At 37.7% G+C, this 23,591-nt stretch overlaps 1 protein-coding gene across 1 annotated transcript in view; it reads right to left on the bottom strand.

The window, feature by feature from the left end:
• The window catches only part of LOC131198755 (calpain-13-like), a 144,653-nt gene that overhangs the window by 32,032 nt on the left and 89,030 nt on the right, over window positions 1–23,591 (bottom strand). The window contains exons 13-17 of the mRNA XM_058184201.1: window positions 17,956–18,119; window positions 17,018–17,054; window positions 12,625–12,669; window positions 8,421–8,478; window positions 2,830–2,903 (exon numbers count right to left, since the gene is read on the bottom strand). Of these exons, the coding sequence (XP_058040184.1) occupies window positions 2,830–2,903; window positions 8,421–8,478; window positions 12,625–12,669; window positions 17,018–17,054; window positions 17,956–18,119 (378 nt within the window). The remainder of the gene's footprint in view (window positions 1–2,829; window positions 2,904–8,420; window positions 8,479–12,624; window positions 12,670–17,017; window positions 17,055–17,955; window positions 18,120–23,591) is intronic.

Below are 23,591 nucleotides of genomic sequence, written 5' to 3'. Positions count from 1 at the left end.
AGCAGCTCAAGCAGAGAGGACAACTTGGGAGCAGGGCCAAGAGATGATTGGCCCCTCCCATAAGTCTTAAAACAGACCAGCACCGGTGTTTCAGCTTTGCCGGAAAACAACATTGTAACTGCATCTTCTGTTTCGTCCTCTGCTTTGTGTATGTTTTTGTTTTTGTGGCTTCTGGATGTTTGCTAGAAAGGGCCTTTGGCAGTTTGCCTAATTGGACTGAGGTTTGTGAGATAACTGAAGAATTTGTATTTGGGAGGCATTTGTTTTACTTTGAGTTGAATGACGCTGAGAATGAAGTAATTCCCAGCTGTTCGAATAAAGTTTATTTTTCCACGGACTAAGTTTATTACTACCTACTTGGGCCTGGGTCACAACAATCAGGCATTGGAATGATATACAAAAAAGATTAAATGCAGGTTTAAGATACGTATAGCCACAGAAGTATAGTTTTTTTTTTCTGTGATTTCCTGCATTCATCTATTGGTTATACTCTGTTTTTCACATTGTATCCAATCTAGCTCACTAAATATTAAAAGGCATTCAGATGAATTGGAACAATGATCACAAAACTGCAAACTGAGTCCTATGAAGAGAAAACTGAAGACATCTGATTGAGGCAAGGATAGAAATTTTCTGAACAAACAGACAGATCTGGAAATTGGATAACACAAGACTCCCAAGGCCTATTTTATACCATCCCAGGACAAAACAAAACAGAGGAAAGCAATTTCAACTTGAAAATTGGGAAATTCTCAAAACTATTTTTTAAATGGTGAGAGAATCTTCCCTTGACTCAATGTCTATTCAGTCATCCAGGTCATGGTTGTCTCAAAGGTGGTGGACTGGTTTTTCTTTGAAGATGTTCCGCTTCTCACCCAAGAAACTTCTTCAGCTCTGACCATCTCCCACCATCCAGTGTGAACACCAGAGGTGGGTTTCAGCAGGTTCTGACCAGTTCTGGTGAACTGGTAATGGAAATTTTGAGTAGTTCGGAGAACTGGTAGTAAAAATTCTGATTGGCCCCTCCCATAAGTCTTAAAACAGACCAGCACCGGTGTTTCAGCTTTGCCGGAAAACAACATTGTAACTGCATCTTCTGTTTCGTCCTCTGCTTTGTGTATGTTTTTGTTTTTGTGGCTTCTGGATGTTTGCTAGAAAGGGCCTTTGGCAGTTTGCCTAATTGGACTGAGGTTTGTGAGATAACTGAAGAATTTGTATTTGGGAGGCATTTGTTTTACTTTGAGTTGAATGACGCTGAGAATGAAGTAATTCCCAGCTGTTCGAATAAAGTTTATTTTTCCATGGACTAAGTTTATTACTACCTACTTGGGCCTGGGTCACAACAATCAGGCATTGGAATGATATACAAAAAAGATTAAATGCAGGTTTAAGATACGTATAGCCACAGAAGTATAGTTTTTTTTTCTGTGATTTCCTGCATTCATCTATTGGTTATACTCTGTTTTTCACATTGTATCCAATCTAGCTCACTAAATATTAAAAGGCATTCAGATGAATTGGAACAATGATCACAAAACTGCAAACTGAGTCCTATGAAGAGAAAACTGAAGACATCTGATTGAGGCAAGGATAGAAATTTTCTGAACAAACAGACAGATCTGGAAATTGGATAACACAAGACTCCCAAGGCCTATTTTATACCATCCCAGGACAAAACAAAACAGAGGAAAGCAATTTCAACTTGAAAATTGGGAAATTCTCAAAACTATTTTTTAAATGGTGAGAGAATCTTCCCTTGACTCAATGTCTATTCAGTCATCCAGGTCATGGTTGTCTCAAAGGTGGTGGACTGGTTTTTCTTTGAAGATGTTCCGCTTCTCACCCAAGAAACTTCTTCAGCTCTGACCATCTCCCACCATCCAGTGTGAACACCAGAGGTGGGTTTCAGCTGGTTCTGACCAGTTCTGGTGAACTGGTAATGGAAATTTTGAGTAGTTCGGAGAACTGGTAGTAAAAATTCTGATTGGCCCCGCCCCCATTTATTCTCTCCCTCCTGAGTCCCAGCTGATTGGGAGGGAATGAAGATTTTACAGTATCCTTCCCCTGGAGTGGGGTGGGAATGGAGATTTTATAGTATCCTTCCCATGCCACGCTCACCAAGCCATGCCACACCCACCAAGCCACACCCACAGAACCAGTAGTAAAAAATTTTGCAACCCACCACTGGTGAACACCTAATCCTCTGGGGCTTCCCTTGACTGCATGTTCAAGCAGAGGCCATCTGTTACAGGAACTTTAAGTTGGAACCTTTTGTGGACCAGAAAGTTAGGCTGGGTGTCATACATGGTCCTTCTATGAGACAGAATCATAGAAATGTTGTCAGGACAATTGGATCGATTAAATGTCAAAGTATCATTAGTGAATTTGGATCCCCATTTAGACTGATGTTTTTATTAATATATAATCAATCCATATGTGTGGATTGTCCCTAATGAAAGCTTTCTTATAGGGTGGAAGATTAGATACTAAGGTTTTTTCCAATAATTTATTAGCACAAATACAATCCTTTTTTTGTTTTGTTTTGGATTTGGGGAGGAGGGGATTGGGGCTTTCTGAAGCTGAAAAAAGTGACATTCGGGGAGGATTATTATGAACATCTTCCCCTTCCGTGTAAAAATCTCTGGCAGAGAGAAAAGTCCAAAGATGAAGATTATAGCAATTCATAGCATTTCTTCATAAATACTTGGCAGATCTTATGGTAAGTAGTTATTCGCAGGACGTGTGCAATGAGAAACTCAGCACAGCTATAACTCAAAAGCAAGGAAGGGGAAGCATAAGGAAAGTTTATTGCATTTGTTGAAAAGATACATCCATCAGAGCTAAAAGGCTTTTGCATGAATCAAAGCTGAATCCATCTCCAGTTCCCCGGCCAGCCATTAGATCTATAAGCAGAGGAATAAAAAAGCAACATACATCAAGAATGAGGGGTTAGAAGCCACACCACACTGAAATGGCTTACCTTGAAACCAGGAAAATTGGAGTCCAGAGTGATTGTTGCTCACAGCATTTTGTGAAATACATGAGCATCTGGGAAAGAGCTGGATCCCGCCTTGTGTATCACAGCGAGATTGACAAAGAGTATGATTTTAATACATATAAAACAGCTTTCCTGACAGCAGGAATAGATTGGGATGGGGAGAGAAAGGGCACAATAGCCATATTCTATCTTTGGTATGATACAAAAGGTGGATGAGATCATAACAGAACAGAATGGTGCAAGCTCTAGAATAACAAGATATAAAGGTCCAGACATGGATTCACAGGTGTTTCACAGCCTTCCATATAGCACAATCTTCCCCTCCTTTTGCCAGCCTTACCCAACAGTTTAAAGCTGAAACTGAAGACAAACTCTTTTGAAACATTTCTCTTTTAGCCTCTCAGATATTTTGTAAACAGACAAGACAATGAAAATGCAATCTAAAAAGATAAATAGAACAATTGCAAAACTTTTTTAAAAAAATTGAACTTAATGTAAAGGTCATCCATAAGTCAGAAATAATATCATTTGAGACATTTTTCATTTGTCAGCTTCACTTTTCTACCCCTAAATCTAAATATTATAGAGAAAGAGGAAATACTTTTAAGTAGTTTGCCACTAAAGTTCAACAGCCTGATTTGTCCACCCCAAAGATAAAACACCCAGATAGAAAGGGAGCAATGTGGCATATGCAGTAAAATGCAGTAAGCCATGTGCAGATCTGTACATTGGGAAAATGAAACAGCCACTTTTTTTTTAATTTGAATTTATATCCCGCCCTTCTCCGAAGACTCAGGGTGGCTTACACAGTGTTAAGCAATAGTCTTCATCCATTTGTATATTATATACAAAGTCAACTTTTATTGCCCCCAACAATCTGGGTCCTCATTTTACCTACCTTATAAAGGATGGAAGGCTGAGTCAACCTTGGGCCTGGTGGGACTTGAACTTGCAGTAATTGCAAGCAGCTGTGTTAATAACAGACAGACTTCGTCTGCTGAGCCACCAAAGGCCCATTCATAAACACATAAACACTTCATAAACACATGACACAACATAGAAAAACAAATACCTCAGGACTAAATTCAGCAGTCCATCTCCATTTAAAAGACACAGGCTACTCTTTTCAAGACAACAAAGTCCATATTTTGAACAGAGAGGATCGCTGGTTTGAAAGAGTGATTAAAGAGGCCATCTATGTCAAAATTGAACAGCCCTTTCTCAGCAGAGGGGGAGGGATACTAATCATCTATCTCCAGACTACAAAACAGTCCTTTCAACAGTTCCAAGAAGGCTCCACACCAATTTGCACCACTCAGGTGACCCTGATGACACAGATAAACCTCCAGGTGACCTTAACGATCTACTAAAAGAATGCAAATGACCAGCTGTCTGCAAGGAGTATAAATCCTTCCATTCCCTACCATCCAGTCAGAGCTAAAGAAGCTTCTTGGATGAGAAGTGAAATGTCTTCAAAGAAAATTCTTTGAAGAAAATTCAGTTGCCTCTTGAGAAGAAGAAAAATAGCACCTTTGGGACAACCATGACTTGGATGACTGAGAATCTCCATAGACAGACAGAAAAGGAAAGATTTATTTATGAAAACACTCTGGCTAGTATAAATCTCTATCTATCTATCTATCTATCTATCTATCTATCTATCTATCTATCTATCTATCTATCTATCTATCTATCTATCTATCCATCCATCCATCCATCCATCTATCTCTATCCATTTCTATGACAGTCTGAAATACCAATTTTTATAGTTACGTTGTAGGCATGTTTGTTTAATACTGAATACATTTCTAGCCCATTTTTTCAGGGTTAAAAAGATTATGACTCAATAATGTAAAATTCACAAATATCTGTCTATCTATACATTCCTATATCAAAATATGACAGCCTGAAATTCCAATTTTTATAGTAATGTTGTAGGCATGTGTTTAATATTGAATACATTTCTAGCCCATTTTTTCAGGGTTAAAAAGATTATGACTCAATGTAAAATTCACAATCAAATCTAAAGTCAATATTCACTGTGTAAATCTTAATTAGTGAGATAGAAAGAATTGGAAAGTAGCATCTGGTAACCCCTTGAGTTAAAATGCAGAATACTAAATTCTTCCTATTGTTATTTTTGTTATTCTATTCTTTCTACAGAATCTTTAAGCTATGCACAGAAAAAAGAATAATACACATTTCAATAAAACAATCTGACATAAAACAAGCAAGTCAATAAAAAGGATTAAAAGTAAACAGAAATGTATAAGTGTTATAGCAACATTTTTTTGCAAGGGACTCTGGACCTGGAATACTTGTTAACCAGCAAAATCCTGGATGAGCCAGTGCATTAGGATTGCTAGACAATTTTGGGGCCAGCTAAAATTAGATCAGAGCAAGTCAATCTTTCAGATCTTCTAGTAGTCCAGGGACCTCCAAAGATCTATGTCATTGCAGAAATATCTTCATTTCCAATTAGGGTTGTGCAGACCTTTCAAGAGGCATTTTCTTGTGGTGAAGGTTCAAGTGGAGAACTTCTTCGAAGTGCTGATGTGAGATATCACAATGCCCCAGTTCTTACTTGCCGAACAGTTGCTGAAGTTTGATTTGCTTTTTAAAAGTGCTTTATGGACATTAACAACACACACCCAATATTTCCCAGCCATAGTACAGACAATTACAATAATTACAGTGATCTTGTACATATTGATTTTACAGAAGACAATGTTGAAAAGGCACTACGCAATCTAAAACCATCTCTATCTATTGGACCTGACGGAATATGTTCATACTTCTAAAAAAAGCTTTCCACTGTAATTACAGAACCTCTAAGCATCATTTTTGAAAAATCTTTCAGTACCAGCACCTTGCCCTATCTATGGTCACAAGCCAAGGTCATACCTATCTTCAAAAAGGGAGACCCTAGCCTAGTTGAAAATTACAGACCAATCTCTTTATGTTGCGTCATGGAATCGATCATTAACCAATCTATTACCCTCCACCTAGAGACAATCAATCTACTTTCTATCAAACAATTTGGTTTCAGAAAAAAAATTATCCTGTAATCCACAACTACTACATTGCAAAAACATATGGACTACACATCTCAATCAGGGCAAAGCAATAGACACAGTTTACATAGACTTCTTTAAAGCTTTTGATTCGGTGGTACACGACAAATTACTTCTAAAACTAAAATCCTATGGCATTTCTGGACTCCTACATAAATGGATAGCTGCCTTCCTATCAAACAGGTAACAAGTGGTCAAAATAGGAAGCCCTCTATCAAATCCTGTACCTGTTAATAGTGGTGTTCCACAAGGCAGTGTTTTAGGTCCAACACTCTTCATACTTTACATAAATGACCTTTGTGATCATATTAAAAGCAACTGTGTTCTCTTCGCTGCTGATGTTAAACTATTCAACACCACAGACAATGCAACTGCCCTTCAAAAAGACCTTAACTATGTGGTAGATTGGTCTAACAAGTGGCAACTTCAAATCTCAACCAACAAATGCTCTGTCTTGCACATTGGCAAAAAAAATCAAAACATAAAATACAAATTAGATGGACATGACCTTATAGATGACCCTAACTCTGTCAAGGACCTTGGAGTATTCATTTCTAAAGATCTAAGTGCTAGAGCCCACTGTAACAACATTGCCAAAAAGGCACTAAGAGTTGTTAACTTAATCTTGCGTAGCTTCTTCTCTGGTAACATTGTACTACATACAAAACATTTGCTAGACCAATCCTTGAATACAGCTCATCTATCTGGAACCTGCACTGCATATTGGACATAAATACAATCAAGAGAGTCCAGAGATATTTCACAAGAAGAGTCCTCCACTCCTCTGCTCGCAATAAAATACCTTATGCCACCAGACTCCAAATTTTGGGCTTAAGACAATTTAGAACTACGCAGACTTCAATCTGACCTAAGCATAGTACATAAAAATATCTACCACAATATCTTACCTGTCAATGACTACTTCAGCTTCAACCACAATAATACACAAGCAAATAATAGATACAAACTCAAGGGAAACCGCTCCAAACTTGATTGCAGAAAATATGACTTCAGTAACAGAGTGGTCAATGCCTGGAATGCACTACCTGACTCTGTAGTTTCTTCCCCAAACCCCAAAACTTTAAGTTTAAACTGTCTACTCTTGACCTCACCCTATTCCTAAGAGGTCTGTAAGAGGAGTGTGTAAGTGTACCCGCATGCCTACCGTCCCTGTCCTAATATTCCAGTTTTTTTACTTACTCTTTTCATGTATCCAAATTATGTTTATACTTTTGCCTGTTATCTTATATGTGATTGACAAAATAAATAAATAATAAATAAATAAACAAATTAACAGGCCTCTTTGATCAAAGCCAAACAACGGATCAGTTCTGGTTCAATGCCTTATTTGCTGATGTATCTGTATGAGGCAAAGCACCTCATTCAGGTGAACCAGTTACAATTAATATATACAATATATATAGCCAAAAGAAGGGATATTATAGTTAGGCCTCCAAAGGAGGTTTTTTTCCCCCTTTTCATTTGTAAGGGAATCTGGAAAGGATTGATGGGAGGAATGTGAGAAGCTGGAAAGTTTTAGTGCTAATCAAAAAACCATTATTATGACCACACTTGGAATATTGCATTGAGTTTTGGTGACCATATTTTAAAAAAGATGTAGAGACTCTGGAAAGAGTGAAGAAAAGAACAACAAAGATGATTAGGGGGCTGGAGGTGAAAGCATATAAAGACAGATTGAAGCAATTTAATTTGTCTAGTCTAGTGAAAAGAAGAACTAACGGTGACATGAAAGCAGTGTTCCAATATTTGAGGGGATACCAGAAAGAAGAGGGTGGTCAACCTATTTTCCAACGCACCAGAAGGCAAGACAAGAAGCAATGGTGGAATCTAGGAAAGAACCAACCTAGAACTAAGGAGAAATTTCCTACCAGTGAGAACAATTAACCAGTGGAACAACTTGCCTCCAGAAATTGTGAATGCTCCAACACTAGAAGTTTTTAAGAAAAGATTGGACAACCATTTGTCTGAAATGGTATAGGGTTGAGCAAGGGGGTTGGACTAGAAGACCTCCAAGGTCCCTTCTAACTCTGTTATTCTGACTTTTGAGTTCTAATGATCAGAAATTCCTTTTGCTAAGCAAATTGGAACCCCAGTCCTACTGAGACACAGGCACTGTTTAACAGGAGCTCAGTTATTCTCATTTTGCTGATGGTTTGCAGTCTTTGTCCCTACAATAGTGAGTAAACAGAGTTAATGTGGCCCAATGTACCAATTATGCCTCTTACTGAAGAAACAGCAACTGAATAGAACCAAACGCAAAAGAAAAGTAAGGAGACAGGATCAGATGTAGATAACAGTTAAAACTGGACATAAACTATGAACTTTACCTTTTAGGAGAACATCATTCAGAATCCTTTGTAACTGTGAGGCATCCAAGTAGGAACTCTAATGTAGAACAAACACACACAAACAAAACATGCTTATGAGCACTATGGTTCCTTGGAAACTTGTCTTGTTACTATATCCACTTAATTGAAGGAATTATGGTCTAAAAGGTCACTGTCCATTCCAGGAAGAACATCCCAGCTTCAATCTCAGATAGCAGTTGAAGCATAGGAATCCTTTTGTCTCATTTCTCACAGTAGTTCTTAATTTTATATCTATGGAAATAATTTTTATTTATTTGGGATAATTTGCAGCCTTTCCCACTAGCTCATTTTCTTTTTCTTTTCTTTTCTTTCTATCCCACCCCCCTTTTTTTCTAGGCTTCATTTGTTGTTTGGTGTTTTCTTTTTGCAGTGTTCCAGATATTCCATTTTAAAAATGCAAGAAAGAATTGCACTTGACAGACGTCAGAGGAAGATACAAAATCTAGATTTCATTGTTTATTTATGTGCTAATTTGAAGATATTGTTTCTTCTCTAAATTCCCTTGATTCATTTATTATTGGGAAATACAAATACACATTCCGAGAGACAAAGATGTTTTCTTTATCATGTTCTATAGGCAAATAATCAGCTAATTTTTGTAACAATTGTTTAAGAAGTGGATTTCTCATAATAGTCAGTTGCCTTAAAAATTACCAAACATAGGAAAAGCAACAACTTATATGCTGACTGCTTGAACGAGCTTCCTATTTCCACATAAAGAAGATAGTAAAATAAAACAAATAAAGATGAAACACAGAGAACAAAACAGATGAGTGTTTCATTCCACAGTGATTTAGATCAGGGGTTTCCAACCTTGGCTACTTTAAGCCGGGCAGACTTCAATTACCAGAATTCTCCAGCCTGTTGGCTGGGGAATTCTGGGAGATGAAGTCCACCAGGCTTAAAATTGCCAAGGTTGGAGACCCCGATTTAAATGGTTACCACCATTTCCTCCATTAAGCCATAATCAAGGTAAAAGTACCAGTCGCTTGGGGGATTCAAAGAATCGCAGAAATTGACAAATAAAAATTACAAACAAAAACAAAGAATTATATTCAATTTATAAGCTCAGTAGGAATGGAAAGCAAAATAGAAAACTAAAGCAGAATGTATAGAACCTTGTCTAATCTCTTAGGATATTATGTGTGTGTGTGTGTGTGTGTATGAATTTTATAAATTCATACACACATACACGCCATATATAAATATAAAAATTCAGTGGCCATATATACCAGTGTATGTATGTATGTGTATATGTGTGTGTGTGCAGTGGTGGGATTCAGCCACTTCGCACCACTTCGGGAGAACCGGTTGTTAACTTTCTGAGCAGTTTGATGAACTGGTTGTTGGAAGAAATCATTAGAGCAGAGAACCAGTTGTTAAATTATTTGAAACCCACCACTGTGTGTGTCTCTCTCTCTCTCTCTGTGTCTCTCTGTGTGTGTATGTTTTCGTAGGTTTTCTTGGGTATAGGTATATAGGTCTTGGTGTATTCGGTCTTTTCCCATGTAAGGTTGAGAGTATCTTGGTGACGTTTCGACAAGTTCTCACTCGTCATCTCTGTGAAGGTGACGAGTGAGACCTCATCGAAATGTCGCCAAGATACTGTCAACCTTACATGGGAAAAGACTCGAATACACCAAGACCTACATACCTATACCCATGAAAATCTATGAAAATATATATATATATATATATGTGTGTGTGTGTGTGTGTGTGTGTATTTTCTGAGGTTTTCGCGGGTGTTTGTATGTAGGTCTTTGGTTATTCGGGTTTTCTCCCACGTAAAATTGGAAGTGTCTTGGCGACGTTTCGACGAAGTCTCATCCATCATCTTCAGGCTTCAGCTTCGTGCTTCTGGGAGCAATGTGTGATTGCAGCTGTTTCTTCCTTTTTAACTGCTAGTGGGGGTTTGAACTGATTGGGTGGGAGCTTGGCTGTGCTCTGATTGGATGGGTTTTTTTTGTGCTCTGATTGGCTGGGGGTGTGTCCTGTTTGGGTGGGGGCTTGGTTGTGCTCAGATTAGTCTGAATTCCAGGGGGATTTGAGCTGGTGAGCTGCATTGCTGTTGTTTGGCTTCATGTTTGTGGTCGTGCTACATCTTCATAGTGGGTGTCTGTCTGCTGTATGTATGGGTTGGAGGGGTTTGAAATGGCTAATGTTGCAGCTGCGGTCTGGCTTCTGGTCCTTGGTCGTGTTTCCTGATCAGTGTGGGTTTGGGTCTGCTTTCTGGGTGGATGTGTGGTGGTGACATCCTGTGTGGACCTCGTGAGTGTGGGTCTGGTGTCATTCCTCGTGTTAGGGACTCGTTTGTCAATAAGGGCGGGTTTCCAAATGGCTGGTAGGCGGGAGGCATCATCTCGTTTGTTCATGCTGTGTGGGCGTTTTTCTATCTCGATGGCTTCTCTGATTATTCTGTTGTTAAAGTGTTCAGTTTTGGCAATAGTTCTGGTCTTTTTAAAGTCAATATCGTGTCCTGTGGCTTTAAAGTGTTGGACCAGGGAAGAAGTTGGTTCCTCTTTTTTGACTGAGTTCTTGTGTTCTTCAATGCACTTGAATGCAATGCACTTATTCTTCTGTTGGTTTGTCTGATGTATGTGGTGGGGTAGGTGGGGCATGGGATTTCATATACTCCTTGATTTTCAAATCAGTTCAAACCCCCACTAGCAGTTAAAAAGGAAGAAACAGCTGCAATCACACATTGCTCCCAGAAGCACGAAGCTGAAGCCTGAAGATGATGAATGAGACTTCGTCGAAACGTCGCCAAGACACTTCCAATTTTACACGGGAGAAAACCCGAATAACCAAAGACACACACAAACACACACACACACACACACACACACACACACATATATATATATATTTCCAAGCTAGGTCTCAACTATAGCTTCTGAGTGATTATTAGAATTATTATTATTAGATTATTAGAAAAGAAAGGGGGATGATTTGTTTTGGCATGTTCAAAGAGTTTTAATAGGAGCCCTAGATTAGATGCATAGAAGCTGGAGGTATCTATCTTCCAGCAAGGACTTGCTTGGCTCAGGAGACTACTATCATTTTCCTTTCTTGCCCTGAATGCTCCTGGAGACAAACTGTGTGCACCTTTCACAGTCAGCACTGCTGTTTTCACCTTTTATGTGCTGATACATCTATTAGCTGTGAGAGGTCTATTGTACAGAGGCTTTTGGCAGCAATTTTTCTCTCAACTAAGTCAAGGAGTCTTTTATAACAGTTTATTAAGCCATTAAGAGCATCTCCTGTGAACACATGCAGCTTGGCTCAGAAAGAATGCAAATCAATTACCCAAACATTGACTGATGCCTGCTTTCCAAACGTGGAAAGTACAAACTGGAAGTAATTCTGATAGACTAAAATATGATCCAGGAAGCCACATCTATTTGTAGCCAAGGGTTACGGTTAATTGCTTGCTTGAGGAACATATTTCTCCCCACAAGCAATCAACTCCAAACCATCTATTGTGTAGCCAGGTCCCTTGTCTGATTTGTCATAACAACTAGCAAATCAATAGCATTTTGAGAGATACTCTTGAGATCTGCATGGCTGAAGCATGGATTAACTGCAAGATTTATTTATTTATTTATTTAATTTGATTTTTATACCGCCCTTCTCCCGAAGGACTCAGGGCGGTGTACAGGCAAAATAAAAACAACAATACAAATATACACAATTTAAATACCCTTAAAAAACTTATTCAAAATTAGCCTGATATTAAAAAATCATCATCAAATTAAAACCCCATTTAAAATTTGTAAAATTCCCTTTTAAAATCCAATTAAGCCAGCCCCGCGCGAATAAAAAGATGGGTCTTCAGTTCGCGACGAAATGTCCGAAGGTCAGGTATTTGACGTAAACCAGGGGGAAGCTCGTTCCAGAGAGTGGGAGCCCCCACAGAGAAGGCCCTTCCCCTGGGGGCCACCAGCCGACATTGTTTGGCGGACGGCACCCTGAGAAGTCCCTCTCTATGGGAGCGTACGGGTCGGTGGGAGGCATGTGGTAGCAGCAGGCGGTCCCGTAAGTACCCAGGTCCTAAGCCATGGAGCGCTTTAAAGGTCGTAACCAACACCTTAAAGATGGGAAAGTTCCCTTTCTCATTTCTACAAGCCTTGTTGATTCACATTTTTACTTCCATTCAACAAACCTGAGAAGCATATCTTAAGAAGACACGTTCATAGTTGTCTGGGTCCTGCATCAAAAAGAAAGAAAGAAAATGTATAAAAATCAGCCACAAGAAATCAGTCCACATGAGACACCTCATTATTATTCATTCATTATGTTTCTAGCCATTTACAACAGGCAACATTGCGCGGCCAACCTCAAAAGCCTGACAGTGACAAAAACAGCCCTATTATCCGATCCTTCATGTCTTTGTTATTTATCTAATTAAATTCCAACCCGTGTCGAAACTTCAAATGGCCCCAAGCCATTTGCAAGTGCATGATCTAGAAAACAAAAAGACTGCACGATACCAGCAATCAGCTAAAGCACAAAAAAGGAAGGACGTTATTTTATGAAAACTTTGTGAAATGGCAAGTTTTCAACAAAGTCTCAAGGATGAAGGCAGGTCTCAGTGATCTGTGGGGAGAAAGTGCCAGATTTAGGGATCAAGGAAGAAGTGGAATGAGACAGAAGAGCATCCATAAATCTGGAATGCTCTTGAGTATAATCCAGGGGTGAAATTCTCCAGTTTGGGTGAACCAATAGTGATAAAAACTACCTGTTCAGGCAAACCGGTAGTAAAAAAAATGCTTTAAAAAAGTAAAAAAAAAAAGGTTCCGACAATCACAGCTGTACTGCACAGCTGACTAGCCCTTCAATGCTGGTTAAACACCAAAGAGTTCATCACTATCTGAAAAAAAAAGGAAATTGGCACTCTCACTGGTACTGTAAGGATTTGAATCAGCTGAAGCCAGGCTTCAGCAACCTGGTGCTCTCCAGTTCTGTTTAGACCAGGGGTCTCTAACCTTGGTCCCTTTAAGACTTGTGGACTTCAACTCCCAGAGTCCCTCAGCCAGCAAAGCTGTCAGTCAGCAAAGCTGGCTGAGGAACTCTGGGAGTTGAAGTCCACAAGTCTTAAAGGGACCAAGGTTGGAGACCCCTGGTTTAGACTCCCTTTGCCCTTTGCTGGTTAGTGATGAGAGACAGCACTCATGGAGTGTGCTATATATAGCGAAAGCTACCTTATAAACAATAATCTTTTGCCAACTATTGTACTTCAAGCATTTCTGAACTACCAATGTGTAGCACTACTAGCCAACACTGTGGCTGCATTTAACTTCTCTGAACTACTGATTAATTGCCCAAGCAATAGTTGATAGACTTTGCACATTGCTAAGTGAATAATTCTTTCAGGGCAAATATGGAATCCACAAGACCCTTTTTCTCTCCCCAAAATATCAGTGCCATGGTGGTTTGAGGTGTTTATAATAATAATATAATTTATAATAAAAATGATGACACTGAAAGCTAACCAGAGTTACTCGATAGTGAGATGGGTGATATGTAAATGTAATAAATAAATAATAACTAAATTACATAGGCATAATGTACTGAAAATTTAACCCAATCACCCATAGCTACTAGCCATAATGGATGATGATGATGATGATGATGATGATGATGATGATGATGATTCTACCTAACTCCCTGCAATTCCGAACAATTTACTAAACACAAAAAGCAAAATTAAAAACAACAAAAACAAAAGAAGGATAGAGCTGGCAGAATAACAAACCAGCTGGAAACAAAACAAAAACAATCTAGGTTAAAAGAAGGCTTCTGTCATCCACATCAAAGGTTGTTGACTTTTAGAGCCCTTGGAATGTGATATGTGTGTCTCCCACCTTGTGTTCATTCTGTAAACCAGGAGTATGCAACCTTGGACATTTTAAGACTTGTGGACTTCAACTACCAGAATTCCCCAGCCAGCCAAGTTTAAGTGGCCAAGATTGGATACCCTTATAGGAACTCTTGAAGATCTGGTTGTTCTTCCAAGCCTTGGGGAGTGATGGATGAGCCCCTTGGATGTGTTTATTTTATTTTTTCCTGTTTGCATTTTGGGTCCAGATCTAGTTTGGGTTACTGTTGGGGTTTTTTTTTTATGTTACTATTTGTGAATCACTCAGCCAGGTGGAGTATCCAGACTGAATAAAAACAAGGAAATAAATAAATGTTGGTGAGATACAGATAACTGTCATTATTCATGGGATACCCATTTCACTCTCATTATCCGTAACTGTGGATAATAAGATCATGAAAAATATGCCCTTCAGGAATGTTTCAAACCTGTCCACCATTGTGATTGTGTTCATTTATAAAGTAACCCTCCCTCCGAAAAAAGACTACACTTTTTGCAGCAAATTCTGGTCTGGCCTTATTTTAGTAACTTGAGATGTGTAAGTAAAACGAGGGCCACCCACAATGGGGGTGGGGGACGTCTCTCCCCCCTCCAGCATCAATGATATTTTCAGAAGAACCTACCTAAGGGGAAAGCATTTGCTTCCTTTCCAGCATGAACACTTAAGCGAGTTTAAAAGCTATAAAACCATGGTTTGAATGTTGGCTGGGGAATTCTGGGAGTTGAAGTCCTCCAGGCTTAAAGTTGCCATGGTAGGAATCCCCTGCATCTAGTTGGTCTTAAACAAGTTATTTAACCTCTCTATCTCAGGAGGCTGCAATACTTCCACTGTTGATAAAAATGGTTGAACTTTACTTGGTATAAATTTGGAGCAGCCTTTTGACTTCAGTGTTAAATTGCATGGTGTCACAAGGACAATTAGGCAATCTGTTTTTCAGGGCAACCTAAGATTTGAAAGAATAAAATAGTGAAGTGCTACAGCTCCTTTTTCATCGATCCTGAGTGTTACAGTGGTGGCATTAAATGCAAAACAAATAGCCTGACCTGTTCCTCTCAGGAGAATAGGAAGATGAGATTTCAAACAGAAGAAAGGATAGCAATGCTAGTCCCGTTTTTAAACACTGCCAAAGAGGCAGACTTTCAACATTGTATTTCATTTTACTGATAATGGAGAAATATACGGCATCATCTTTGCTTAATTCCTTCTGATAAATAATAATAAAAATAATTTAAAACATGATATAATTGCAATGTCTAATATACAAGCTCAGTATAATCAAGATCCACCTTGGAATAAGGCTATAGCATACCAGGAAAAATTGAGGTGGCACTGAGATAACATCAAAATAGGCAGTAGATGATCCTCTATGAAAGAACATTTTACAAGAAGATTTTACAAGAAGAGTTCTCCACTCTTCTGAATACAACAAAATACCTTATGCCACCAGACTTGAAATCCTGGGTTTAGAAAATTTAGAACTATGCCACCTTCGACATGACCTGAGTCTAACTCATAGAATCATCTATTACAATGTCCTTCCTGTCAAAGACTACTTCAGCTTCAATTGCAACAATACACGAGCACACAATCGATTTAAGCTTAATGTTAACCGCTCCAATCTTGATTGCAGAAAATATGACTTCAGTAACAGATTTGTTAATGCCTGGAATACACTACCTGACTCTGTGGTCTCTTCCCAAAATCCCCAAAGCTTCAACCAAAAACTGTCTACTATTGACCTCACCCCATTCCTAAGAGGCCTGTAAGGGGCGTGCATAAGAGCACAAGCGTGCCTACCGTTCCTGTCCTATTGTTTCCTTTCGTTATATCCAATTAATATAGTTATTACATACTCATGCTTATATATATGCTTATATATTGTATAGTTATTTCATGCTTATGCTTATATATACTGTGTGACAAAATAAAATAAATAAATAAAAATAAATAAAACATTACTGTAATTGGGATGCCACCACTTAAAAGACTCTTTCGCTAGTGACAACTAAATTTACTTCTGAAAACAATGGCACTTAGATTAAAACAGAGGCATCCATGCAGGCCTAAGGAAGGCAGAAACTCTTGGGTTGCCATATTCCCAAAGGCCCTTTTAAGGATCAGCATGAACATCGGTTGCTTCCATAGTTAATAAATAAAATCATGACTTTAGCACTGCCACAATATAAAATCTAATGCTAGCCTTGTCTCTACATTTCTAAATACAGTGGGACTGCTGTGGCTTGCGAGAGGATTCAGGCCCAGAGCTCCTTTTCAATTCTGTCTGATTCATAGAACATCAATAATAGATGTCTTTCGTTTAAAGTAAAAAAAAATTCTTCACCTCAAAGGCCCCAAAGGAAGATGGTTCTCTCCAGATCTTAGAGATCAATTAGCGTACAAAGGCTGTACAACTATTTCTATTGGAGTGCGGCAACATTTTGGTGTCCAATGTCAATGATTTTCTAGTTTTTTTTTTCCTCTGCAATTTTGGGTGGAGTTTAAGATTTGTTATTTCTTTATCATCTAACTTAAATTTATCTAAGAGCTTAAATTGTTCCTCGAGTATGGGTTTTATGTATTTGCTGCCTCAAAAACCCATTCCAATATTGAGAAGTTTGGAGATCGCATACATTGTGCATCCTCAGGTTACCCATCTCCTTCTTTATATCCACATACCTTTGTCGTCTCTGAACTCAATTCATTGATTGGCTCCCTAAAAGGGGGGAAAAAATATCACACACAAAAATGAGAACTGCATCAGGACGGACTATTTTTATTTATTGCTTACAAGATCCAGAGAGGACAGTGTGTTATCATATTCAACCTTGATATGTGTTTATCAAGCAATAGTGTGCAAATCATTATCTGTGCCCAAATACTAAATTATGGGTGTTTCCACAATTCTTTTTGACAAGAATATGCTTTTGTCCCAAGGGGGACCAAGGTCCACATAAGCAGTATGACTTTCTAAAAAGAAAATCCAAAATGAAAATTATGTTTTATTGTCTGATAAATCAAGACAATGGAATTGTAGTTATTACACTCTAGTAACAGCTCTCTGCACAGTTAAGTGCATGTGAAGGGATCCAGGATAATACAGCTTTGCCTTAGGTAAAATTATCTTGTCCAATATTTGATAATCAATACCATAATTATATTAGACTGAATATCATGTAAGATGGAGATCTATATTTGGTTTTCTAATGGAGCTTCTCAGATGATTTAATTTCATCAACAATAAAAAATCTTCAGTTAAGTGCTACATACTACCGTACATTACATACAAACTTTCAAACATATTCAATTTCTCCATGTTACTCCATATTGATCATCAGATATTATCAAATGTAAAACACTGCTCCATGACAAGAATTAAGTATTGTCAAATATCAACCATCAAACCTAAGAAGAGAATATTATTGTCAAGTACTAGATAGTTCAAATAATCTCATCAAAGGTTCAGCAATTTTTTTAGACAGATTTAATTTGTCATAAAACAGCTAGAAGACAAATGGATGTCTGTCCTTAAGAGTACCAAGCTTCTTTAAATGACAAAGGAAAAGGTGGGGTTTTTTTGCCTGACACTATTCATGTTCTAATTATGATTGCTTTACCTTATATCGCCTTGACTTCTTAGAAAGATTCGTAGAAGAAACTTTAATTCTTGGTTTTGTGGTGATGTTGTTGGAATGATTATGTAATCTCCAGGTTTCAGTTGATAGTAAACCGTGATATCTCGTGTTACCTTTAGCTGTGTGTCATGAACTATGGTTCTACCCTTAGACAAAATATTATGGAAAGAAGTTATTAGTTACTTTGAAGTGATTATGATTCTTGATGAAGGTATCTTTTATTTTATGTACACCGAGAGCGTATGCACCAAGACAAATTCCTTGTGTGTCCAATCACACTTGGCCAATAAAGAATTCTATTCTATTCTATTCTATTCTATTCTATTCTATTCTATTCTATTCTATTCTATTCTATTCTATTCTATTAACTTGCAGCCTTTTTGCTACACACACTTTCACACACACTTACATACATATTTACCAACTGATGGTAAGAATGCTAGATTAGATTTAGTTGAACGGTCAAGGTTTCATGGATATCCATAGCAAAAGCACAAGCCCATGCGTGCACTTTATTTGAAAGTGAGATTCATTTGTTATAAATGGGCTAACCTCCAAATATCTATGCCTGAAACTGTACTATCTGTAATTTATGGAAGATATAGTAGAATCAACAAAAGGAATGGGAAATATTTAGAGAGAGGAGATTTTATCTGATCTTTAGGCTTGTCATGAGCATTCTGAACCTTGTATCAAATTCACTCCTATAAGAAAATAATAGACCCTGCCATATTTCTTGTGGCTCCAATATTTTCAACAAGATGGCACTATGGCAATAAAATGCAAGCATTATTGCTGTGATGACATTTAAAGACATCATAATAAAAAACCCCGACTAAACAAATTCTTACAAAAACACTGGAGTGTATAAATCCCATTTAGAATGGTTACTCAGAGTGGCACAATAATTTATGAGCCATGTCTTTAAGTGGGGGAAAAGGACACACACACACTCTAATCTTGCAAAAAAGAAAAAAAGAAAGGAAAAAACATTTTCAAAGGGTGGGGGCAAAGGAAGTGTTGAACTTAGAACGTGATGAATTAAAACTTCAATAAACCTAAATAGGGACAACTCTTTTCAAGAGAATGGAATTTTTTCTATGTATAATCATTTCTTTTATTCAAGATACCGAGAAGCTTTTATAGTATTTGGATGTTGTTTAACTGAGCGCCTTATCCTTAAAACTGTCTTGATGCAAGCAAGCTATTCTAACAATGGAAAAAGAAGTTCCAGATTTTCTTTATATAAATATTGGATGAATGTTTTTTTCTTTCATTTCTGTTTTCCTCCTCCCACCACCCTCTGCTGCCTTTATACTATATACATTTTATGCTGCTTTTAATTGATTTGTTGTGTGTGAAGTATTTTGTAAACAGCTGTAACATGATTAAGTATAGAAAGCAACATAAAAAGATATCATCACGGTTTAGTTCATCACAGCAAGACATCACTCAGTCTGAGATACCCCTTTTCTCTGGGGAATAGTTACTGAACTGATGATAAATTTGAACCTAATTACTGATAATTGAGAGAGCCATTTTGCTGTTGTAGTTAAACCTTAGGAAGGAGGCAATGGCAAACCACCTTGCCAAGAAAGCTGCAGCGACCTTTCCAAGCAGCAGTCAACCTTGAGTCAAAGTCATGCATGTACACACACACACACACAAAGAGAGAGAGAGAGAGAGAGAGAGAGAGAGAGAGAGAGAGAGAGAGAGAGAGAGAGAGAGAGAATGAATTCAGAGAAAAGTAAAGAGGACTTACCTGTAACTCAGAGGTGTCAAACTCGCGGCCCATGGGCCAGATGCATCATGTGCTAGCCCCAGCCCCGCCCGGTTTAGCGAAAAGGAAAAAAGTCCCAATGTGGCACCACCGTGACAATGCGAGTTTGACACTCCTGCTGTAGCTTATCATAAAAGAAAAGAAAAAAAGCAAAGCACATTAAGCATACAATTTGAGATGTATGATGTTCCTTACCTGTGGAAATTACTGGTGTGATCAAGGCAGAAGCATGCTATTAACAGTTCTGAGCTTATATTGATTTTAATTGTATACGTTATTATTTGTATAATGTTGCAAAAAAAATGATATTTCTTAGCTCAAAAGAATGGTGACAATATTGTACAGAAGAAAAAAGAATGAAGTTCATAGATAATGAGTGTTAATGCTGGTTTCATTACTATCCCATCTGCACTGATATGGCTGTCATTATATGGCAATCTATACAGATTTTATGCATGTAGGACTTCCTGTTGATGTCACGGCTGGAAAATAGTGGAGCTTTGTCGGGCTCCGTGAAATGCAGCCGGCTATTGTTTGCTGGGAGATCCTACAGGGTTAAGCTGTCCTGGAGGGATAGTGAAGAAAGGAGAGGCGCTTCGTCAATCACGAGGAAATCACAATTTCCTCATTGAGCCAAAGAAAGCTCTGCCAAACAGCAGCAGGGATGATGGCCATCTTCATCTGTCATAAGCTGGGACAACTGGGACACTAAAATTTTGTGCTGGAGTGATATGTGGACAGAGCAGTGAAACTGGGTGAGATAAACTTAAAAGTTTTTAAAGCTTAAAAACTCAGATGCAAAAGGAATATTTAAAGGATGTTTAAAACCATAGAAAGCTTGGAAAAAGTCCAATAACATTGTGAAAAGTTATTATTGGGAGAAATTGCTTTTCTAAATTCTATCTTTAACCCTCCTGAATGGATGACAGTCAGCTGTTTCGACTTTTACAATCTGTTGAATGGTGGAACTGGGAGCAGGGGAGCCATCTACTGGAGGAAGGAGATTACTGTAATGTGGGAAATTTGAATGAAAATGAGGAAAAGGGAGGGAAAAAAACAACACCTGGAAGACTATTTGACCTTGATTTTATCTTAGTAGGTAATTTGGAGGCTTGGAAATATCTACTGAGCTGTATGAAGATTTTTTAAGCAAACTGAACTATAAATACCAATAAACTGAACTGTTTATTGAGAGGTGGATTTGAAAGATTTGAGGAAACCTGGTGGCCAAGCTGATTGATTCACTATAGATCCAGGAAACTACAGACATATCAGTCTGGCCTCAATACCAGGGAAGATTTTGGAAAAGATAATCGAGCAATGAATCAGTGAACACTTAGAAGCAAACAAAGTAATAACCAAAAGCCAACATGGGTTTGTCAAAAACAGATCATGCCAGACTAATCCTATTGCATTCTTTGACAAAGTGACAAAATTAGTGGACCAGAGGAATGCTGTCAATACAATTTACTTGGACTTCAGTAAGGCATTTGACAAAGTAGGCCATAACCTACTACTTGATAAAATAGAAAATGTGGGTTAGACAGCACCACCACCAGATGGATTCATAACTGGTTGACCAACCACACTTAACATGTAGTCAATGAAACTGCATCTACATGGAGGGAGGTATGCAGTGGTGTACCCCAGGGCTCTGTTTTAGGCCCAGTACTCTTCAACATCTTCATTAATGATTTATACAAGAGGATAGATGGGGAACTCATCAAATTTTCAAACCACACCAAGCTAGAAGGAATAGCCAACACTCCGGAAGATAGGATTAAGATACAGAAAAATCTTGACAGATTTGAACACTGGGCAATATCTAAAAAAATAAAATTCATTGGTGAAAAAAGTAAGGTTCTACATTTAGGCAAGAAAAACAAAATGCATAGGTACATTGCTCAATAGTGGTGACTGTGAGAGAGATCTTGTAGTCCTAATGGACAACCATTTAAATATGAGCCAGCAATGTGCTGCAGCTGCCAAAAAAGCCAATACAGTTCTAGGCTGCATAAACAGAGAGATAGAATCATGATCACATGAATTGTTAATACTATTTTATAATGCCTTGGTAAGGCCACACTTGAAATACATCCAATTTTGGTTGCCACGGTATAAACAGGAAGTTGAGACACTAGAAAGAGTACAGAGAAGAGCAACAAAGATGATTAGGGGACTTGACGATAAAACATATAAATAATAATTGCTGGAACTGGATATGTCTAGTCTTCAGAAAATAAGGACTAGGGGTGACATGATAGTTGTGTTCCGATATCTCAGGGGTTCCCACAAAGAAGAGGGAGTCAAACTATTCTCCAAAGCACCTGAGGGTAGAACAAGAAGCAATGGGTGGGAACTAATCAAGCAGAAAAGCAACTTAGAACTAAAGAGAAATTTCCTGACAGTTAGAACAATTAATCAGTGGAACAACTTGCCTCCAGAAGTTGTAAATGCTCCAACTCTGGAAGTTTTTAAGAAGAGACTAGATAACCATTTGTCTGAAGTGTGTAGGGTTTCCTGCCTAAGCAAGGGGTGGGACTAGAAGACCTCCAAGGTCCCTTCTAACTCTATTATTCTATTAGTGTAAATGTTTTACACTAACACCATTGGATAGATCATCCTACAAGGCAAAAGAAGAAGAAAAAGAAGAAAAGTGATAGAAGAAGAAGAGAAAAAGAAGAAAAGACAAATAAGACATTAAAATTTGGACAATTGGGAAGATAAACTGGAAATGATAAAGACTGTAAAGTATAAATTTATAGCTTTTAAGGACTAGAAAGCTAGGGGATTTGGAGGAATAATTCTAGGATGGATAAACTTTAGTAATAATTGACTTTTTTGGAGTTTTTAGATATTGGAATACTGGAATATTAGAGATACATTGAGTAATTTTTAATATATTAGTTTGGTACAAAATTACTCAAAAGGAAACAATAAAGTTCTATGAAGAAATGTTAATGATGGCTAAAAGTTTTTATGAAAGTGTGACAAAGAATCATAAGGAGATGATGGAATTGTTCAAAGATAAAGAAGTGAGTGTAGAAAACCCTCAACAAATAGTGAGAAAAGATGAACCAAATATTCAGAAGACAGATGAGAAATCAGAAGGAGTTGGGTGGAGACAAATCAAAACAAGCTACAAGAAAACAAAAACAATAAAAAGACAATAACAATAAATACTAAGAATCAATAGATAATTCCTTAAGAGTTTACAATAGCACAGAGGAGGAAAAAAGGAAGACTTCCCAAAAATAATGAAAGGGTTACAGATGGGTATCCAAATGATGCAGCAGAAGGCGATAAGAGATAAAACAGAGGGAACATTCCATCTGTGTAAAAAATGCTAGAAAGAAATATAGAATCCCAAGAGAGAAGTATAAAAGAATCACCAAAAAGTCAATACATGATGAAATTCTAAAAAGGCTGAGAGATAACGGATAGAGATATAGTATCTTGCAATACTGTGATTGAATTAAAAACCAATAGAAACAAGCAGAAAGTATAAATTGGGAAAATAGTAACACATATATAGATATATAACATAATTTATTATGTACTAAGGTTAGGAGGTGGAAGACTGTGATTAGGCATATTTAAATGTATTATTATGGCTAACAATGTGTAAAAAATATGTTGGAATCCATAGCTTTTAAGGATTACAAATTCAGGGGATTTAGAGATATAATCCTGGGATTGATTAAATTTTATTAAAAATTAGTTTTATTGGTGTTTATAGAAAACAGATATTGGAAATATGGTGGAATCTGAGTAATACTTAAAATATTAAAATACTGATGACTTAACAGGGGTCAACAAATACATTTGCCAATTACAC

The sequence above is a fragment of the Ahaetulla prasina genome, chromosome 1 (assembly GCF_028640845.1).
Source record: "Ahaetulla prasina isolate Xishuangbanna chromosome 1, ASM2864084v1, whole genome shotgun sequence".
In the NCBI taxonomy this organism is placed as follows: domain Eukaryota; kingdom Metazoa; phylum Chordata; class Lepidosauria; order Squamata; family Colubridae; genus Ahaetulla; species Ahaetulla prasina.
The sequence above is the reverse complement of the archived record's forward strand: the minus strand, read 5'-3'. Positions and strand labels throughout refer to the sequence as shown.